The sequence below is a fragment of the Bufo bufo genome, chromosome 5, assembly GCF_905171765.1.
Source record: "Bufo bufo chromosome 5, aBufBuf1.1, whole genome shotgun sequence".
Lineage (NCBI taxonomy): Eukaryota > Metazoa > Chordata > Amphibia > Anura > Bufonidae > Bufo > Bufo bufo.
Window position 1 is genome coordinate 400,675,047 of NC_053393.1, and position 7,406 is coordinate 400,682,452.

At 46.7% G+C, this 7,406-nt stretch overlaps 1 protein-coding gene across 2 annotated transcripts in view; it reads right to left on the minus strand.

Annotated features, from left to right (window-relative positions):
- Positions 1–7,155, minus strand: part of RIPOR2 (RHO family interacting cell polarization regulator 2) — a 163,758-nt gene extending 156,603 nt beyond the window's left edge. For both annotated transcript variants that reach the window (XM_040432881.1, XM_040432880.1), the window contains exon 1: positions 6,884–7,155. In XM_040432881.1, coding sequence (XP_040288815.1) covers positions 6,884–6,950 — 67 coding nt within the window. In that variant the 5' untranslated portion in view covers positions 6,951–7,155. The remainder of the gene's footprint in view (positions 1–6,883) is intronic.
- Positions 7,156–7,406: the final 251 nt, after the last annotated feature.

The window sequence follows — 7,406 nt, forward strand, 5'->3', positions numbered from 1 at the left end:
AGTATAAATGAAAAATAAAGATTTACAAAAAAATAAAAAATAAAAGTACACGTTAACAATAAACATGTTCATTTTCAGCAGATTTGTGTAGGAATTTAGTTTCTTTCAAAAATGAAAAAATGCACAGAATATCAGCATAAATTATCGGCTATAGGTCTGAAAGTTCAGATTATCGGTATCTGCTCTAAAAAAATATATATATATCAATATCGGTCGATCCCTACTCCATGGTGCCCGCCACACACACAGTAGTCATATGCCCTGAGTGCACACACACACACAGTAGTCATATGCCCTGAGTGCACACACACACACACACACACACAGTAGTCATATGCCCTGAGTGCACACACACACACACACACACACAGTAGTCATATGCCCTGAGTGCACACACACACACACACACAGTAGTCATATGCCCTGAGTGCACACACACACACACACACAGTAGTCATATGCCCTGAGTGCACACACACACACACACACAGTAGTCATATGCCCTGAGTGCACACACACACACACACACAGTAGTCATATGCCCTGAGTGCACACACACACACACACACAGTAGTCATATGCCCTGAGTGCACAAACACACACACAGTAGTCATATGCCCTGAGTGCACACACACACACACACACACACAGTAGTCATATGCCCTGAGTGCACAAACACACACACACAGTAGTCATATGCCCTGAGTGCACAAACACACACACACAGTAGTCATATGCCCTGAGTGCACACACACACACACACAGTAGTCATATGCCCTGAGTGCACACACACACACAGTAGTCATATGCCCTGAGTGCACACACACACACAGTAGTCATATGCCCTGAGTGCACACACACACACAGTAGTCATATGCCCTGAGTGCACACACACACACAGTAGTCATATGCCCTGAGTGCACACACACACACACAGTAGTCATATGCCCTGAGTGCACACACACACACACACACAGTAGTCATATGCCCTGAGTGCACACACACACACACACACACACAGTAGTCATATGCCCTGAGTGCACACACACACACACACAGTAGTCATATGCCCTGAGTGCACACACACACACACAGTAGTCATATGCCCTGAGTGCACACACACACACACACAGTAGTCATATGCCCTGAGTGCACACACACACACACACAGTAGTCATATGCCCTGAGTGCACACACACACAGTAGTCATATGCCCTGAGTGCACACACACACAGTAGTCATATGCCCTGAGTGCACACACACACAGTAGTCATATGCCCTGAGTGCACACACACACAGTAGTCATATGCCCTGAGTGCACACACACACACAGTAGTCATATGCCCTGAGTGCACACACACACACACACAGTAGTCATATGCCCTGAGTGCACACACACAGTAGTTATGCCCACTTAGTGCCCCAACAAAGTATTTATGCCCCCTTCGTGCCCCCACACACAGAAGAATGAACCATGCCCCCCTCCCCAGGATTTTAATATTAAAGACTTATCATCAGGATAGGTCATCAATATCAGATCGGCGGGGGTCCGATACCCTGTACCCCCACCGTCTCTTCAACCAGCTGATCAGTGGGGATGCCAGGTGTCGGAACCCCGCCGATCTGATATTGATGACCTATCCAGAGGAAATCACAGAAAACCCCTTTAACCCATTGACTGCCCTAGCCCACCAGGATTATTATAATTAATTCCTAGGGAAGACAGTGGGAGCCGTGTCATCGCTGCCTGACAGGCACCAATGTAAATGAAGCCTGTGCCTGACTCAGTGTTTTATCACACACACCAAGATTTTTTCGAACAATAAAACTGTAATTGATGGGTTCAAATGTTGCAGAAACCACAAAAATATTTAAAAAGGGCCTACAACACTTGACTGTCTTCTAGCAGAAGGATAAGAAACTTCTGTGTCCGAGATGAGCACATAACAAAACCACAGCGGTTTCAAGAACACTTGTTATCGTGTACCACACCCTAAGTGTGCTGCGAGCGCTCAACACAACATACCGCAAGCTATTAATGTAAACTTCTACATAGTGGCTACTGAACCGAAGAAAAAAACAAGTAAAACGGCACAGAAGCCGCAACTCCATAATATTAAATGAGGTCACTGTTGCTCACTTGTAAACGGTGCGTGCACGTTAACGGTTAAACGTTTTGTGCGTCTTAATGGGGTTTTCCGGGCTTTTAATATTGACAACCTATCCTCAGGATAGGCCATCAATATCAGAACGGCAGGGGTCCGACACCCTGCACCCCCGCCGATCAGCTGTATGAGGAGACGGCTCGCGCAGTGTGCACGTGCCGTCCCTCTTCCTGTTCGCTGCTACTTTGCTATAGACAGTAGCGTTGAGGAGGAAGAGAGACAGGAGATGGCACGTGTGCACTGCGCGCACTGTCTCCTCATACAGCTGATCGGCGGGGGTGCCAGGTGTCGGACCCCCGCCGATCTGATATTGATGACGTATCCTGTGGATAAAGCCCTGACAACTCCTTTAATGTTTTAAACTTCTTCTTTAGGCCTCATGCACACGACCGTTGGTTTTATTCCGTGTCCATTGTTCTGTTTTTCGTGATTTTCTGCGGACCCATTGACTTTCAATGGGTCAGTTGAAAACTCAGCTAATGCACCGTTTGTCATCCGCGTCCGTGATCCGTGGTTCCAGTCCGTCAAAAAAATATAACCTGTCCTATTTTTTTCGTGGAAAACGGTTCGCGGACCCATTCAAATCAATGGGACTGCAAAAAAACACGGTGGGACACAAGATTGTCATCCGCATCCGTTTTTTTCCTATCATTTGCATGGCAAACCTGTCTTAGATTTTTTTTACTTTCCTTCATGTCTGGTGATCCTCCAAAAATAAAGGAAGACACACGGAAACGGATCACGGAACCTTATTTTGCGGAAGGGAACACAACGGTCGTGTGCATGAAGCCTTATCCACAGAATAAGAGATACATGTCTTATCGGTAAACGTCCGACTGCTGGGACCTCCATGATCCCAAGAACAGGGGTCCTCCATTCATCTCTATGGGACTGCTGAAGAAAAGCAGAGATGAATGGCGTGGCAGCATCCATGCTTGATCGCCCCTCCATTCATATGGTGAGCCACAGGACCTTCATTCTCGTGATCCAGTCAGACCTCCACCAATCATGCAAGTTTAACCCCTTCATGACGCAGCCATTTTCCATTTTTGTTTTTTACTCCCCGTCTTCCAGGAGACAAAACGTTTGTATTTTTTCCGTTCACAGCCATGTGAGGGCTTGATTTTTGCGGGACTCGTACTTTCTATTGGCACCACCCTATATTGCACATGGTGTAGTGGTAGGCTAGAAACTAATTCCAAACGGGGTGGAATTGGGAAAAATAAAGAAACGCAATTTCACAATAGTTTTATGGGTTTCATTAACACAGCGTTCCCTAGGAGGTAAAACTGACCTGTTCCCTTCAGTGTGATTACAGAGACACCACATTTATCTAGTTTTTCTTGTGTATTTAAAATATACATAATATGTACGTCTACAGGAGGTAGGTGAGGGCTCATTACCTGCAGGTTTTTATTGATGCCATTTTGGGGTTTGACTTTTTGATAACTTTTTATTCAATTTAATTTAGGAGGCAAGGAGACGGAAAAAAAAAATGGCAAATTGACCATTTTGATTTTTTTCCCCCCCATTACGGCCTTCACTGTACGGGATAAAAACATTCATATTTTAATAGTTTGGGCATTTTAGGATGTGGCGATAAATTACCAATGCAGTCTATCATAGGAACATTATTGTGGCAAGCCTTAGATCCTTCAAAAAGACAGCACGCTTGATCTCAGCATGAGGTAGCTGTTCTGGCCTCCACCACTCAGAGGCCGTGGGCACAACTGACCACAGCATCTGAGGGGTTAAATGTCCATAATCGGTAATACCGTTGATCACAGACATTGCCTCTGGGTGTCTTCTGTCTAAAACGGCAGAAACCAAGAATCTATCACACCTGTTCAGCTGCTGAGCTGGCGCCATGTTTAAACCCTAGACTTTCACCGCCATACATGTATGGCGGTCATCCTTAAGGCCCCTTGCAGAAGAGCGAGTATTCCACGCAGGTGCAACGCGTGATGCAAACGCATTGCGCCCGCACGGAATCTGGACCCATTCATTTCAATGGGGCTGTGTACATGGGCGATTGTTTTCACGCATCACTTGTGCGTTCCGTGAAAAAAAAAATAAAAAAAAAATCGCAGCATGTTCTATAGTCTGCGTTTTTCACGCAACGCTTCCCCCATAGAAGTGAATGGGGCTCAAAATCGCCTCACATCCACAAGCAAGTGCGTTTTTCATGGATGGTTGCTAAGAGATGTTGTTTCTATACCTTCAGGTTTTTTATCACGCGCGTGAAAAACACATTAAATCACATTGCACCGGCGCAATAAAAAACTGAACGCAATCAAATAATAAAACTGAATTAACTTTCTTGCGAAATCGCGCATTTTTCACTGAACGCATCCGGACCTAATCCGCTCACGCTCGTCTGCAAGGGGCCTAAGAGGTTGGCACAAACCCACAAAACTGCATGGCCAATTTGAAAACCGCGTGGTACGCTGCTCAGTGCGGTTTTTGGCCACCTGGCCCCTGCTTAATGTTTCATCTGTAAAAAGCACAAAATGTATACAGTTTTTCCAATGGTTTTTACAGCGGATCAACTGCTACAAGTGAACACGCCCTTGTGAGTCACAGTTGAAACCAAATTGGAACAAAAAGTAACAGCCTAATTGAACGCAATATGCACGCACTTCTGTCCCTTCGTTCTAAGTGCTCAGACCCTCGCCTATCTACACTTTTTATACATCTCTGACATATGAAAAGTATATTTGAAAAGGTAGAGACCCTTTAATTGCCCCAATCCGTAGCCCACATCGATAACGTGTGATACTGCGCAGTCCGGCTAATCCATGCGCAGATCCTGTCACATTCACAACCGAAATGAATTTCAGCCTCAATTTTCTTTTGCGCCTCCTTTAAAAAAAAAACTAAAACAAAACAGTGGTACTGCCTTAGGCAAATCCAGTGTGTATGAACATACCCCTAAATGGACCTCACAGATCTACCCTAGGGCTCATTCACACGACGTGGTTTGGTTTTGCATCCGAGCCGCATTTTTTTGCGGCTCGGGTGCGGACCCGTTCACTTCAACGGGGCTGCAAAAGATGCGGATAGCACTCCGTGTGTTGTCCGCATCCGTTGCTCCGTTCCGTGGCCACGCAAAAAGGATAGATCATGTCCTATTCTTGTCCGTTTTGTGGACAGGAATAGGCATTTCTATAATGGGCCGTCCATTCCGTTCCGTGAATTGCGGAAGGCACACGGACCGCAAAACACGGTACGTTCGTGTGAACAAGCCCTTAAATAGACTGACAGGTCAGAGTGAAAAAAGACGCCGTCATGGGGGTCAGTAGGTTCTTCCAGGACCAGTACACGATGCAGAGAATATGGTTGGAGATACTGGATATCCGACAAGCTGGAGCTGAAATGCTTTAAAGGGACCACCCCCACCCCCATCTAATAGTCGTCGTCCCCCATCCTGTGTATAGCGACTAACTTCTTATAACCAGAACGCCGCTATGGGGTACCATCCCCCATGACTGAAATGAATGGTATTTCACTCTGTGCAACAGACGAGGTAAAAATCAACCGCCATTTCTATGACAAACATTGTATATTATGCATAAGGTTTTTTTTCATTGCGTTTTTCATTGTCATTTTTGCAGTAGTATTTTCTGCCGCATGTGGACGTACCCTAAAGGTTCTGCTACCCGTCTAATTTAGGACGGAGCTCAAAGAGAGTCAATCCGAAATTAAGAATAGGGGAACTTCATTTTCCTCCGACAGCATCAGAGATTTTAACCCCTTAGGCTGCTTTCACACTGACGGCACTACAATCCGGCAGAGAATCGACCAGACACAAACCGCAGCATGCAGTGGTTGGCGTACAGCCAATTCTCTGCCGAACCCCAGGGAGCTGGCGGGCATTCTGGTTGCACCCGGCAGTGCCAGATCCAGAGAATTCCAGCAGGCTGTTCTCCGCCACACGAAGCCTTACCTGACGGTCTATCATGTCACAAGTCAAACCCCCACAAGTGTCCCTTCAGCCTTACACGTGAAGCTCATATCACCTCCGTTTTTCTTTCAGGAGGGAGCTGTGAAAAAATTAAAGCTGGAATCTGATTGGTTGCCATAGGCAACTACGCCAGGTCCACTTCACACCAGTTTGATAAATCTCCCCCAGGTTTCCAGTGACTTGCGGAGCAGCAATTCCAGCTATTTGCCGTGTGCGGAGAGCAGCATCGTCAGAAATGGCGGCAGATCGGCGAGGGCGTGGAATGCCTCTATTCTGGCCCATTTTTAAAATATTTTTCTCTCATCCTGGAAAACACCTTTAGGCCTCATGCACACAACTGTAGTTGTGGTTTGGACGCCGACCCATTCATTTCTATGGGAGGGGGTAAATGTAGACAGCACATGGAGGCTATCCGCGCGCTGTCCACATCCGTGTGTCCGTCCTGCACGTTCCTGTCCGTGTGCATGAGTCCTTACCTGTAAGAGCTGCAACCGCCCCAAAAACCAGAAGCAGTTTCAACAACACAGTCTGAACACATCCATAACCTACTAGAAGTCATACCTCCTCCATTATAATTGAATAACTGTATAACTCCTCTGTGGGTCCATGCACCATGAGAAGAGCTGTCCTCACCATGTCTGACACACATTCCCTGCATCAGGTGAGGGGAAAGGTCTGTTACCGCCTACACACCCAGCAGTCGTTCACACAGGGCGTTTCTTTCACGTGCACTACATACAACGTCTGTCACTACCTTCAGCCAGAACATCGTCGGTCTCCTCCATGTCTCCCTGGTAGGTGTTCTCCTCCTCTGTAGACATCTTTACTCCCTCACAGCAATGCTTCCTGACCGAGGAGCCTGCCTCCCCTCACATGTAGTTGTGACAGGGCAGGTGGCTCTTTCCAATGGGATGGAGCAATATGGGCACCGCTGACAGGAAGTTGTAAGTTGGCATGGAAACAGAGGGTGAGGAGCTGTGCCAGCGCTGTGTAGGATGCTCTCTCCTGCACCAGAGAAGTGATGCGGGTCTATGTACAGACACACCCAGGAAGTAACGGGAAGTGAGCAAGACTTCTCAGAACTAGTGCAATGACTAGTAGTACACAGGAGCCAATCAGGCCGCTGCTTTTATGCACCATAGCACGTTACAGAAATGAGAGCTGGGATCTGATTGGTTGCTGTGAGACCACCATTTTCCACTTCATTACTTTTGATAACTATGTGTAGTTGGGTAAGGGCACAACTACACTGCAACATTTGTCGAGCGACAATTTTT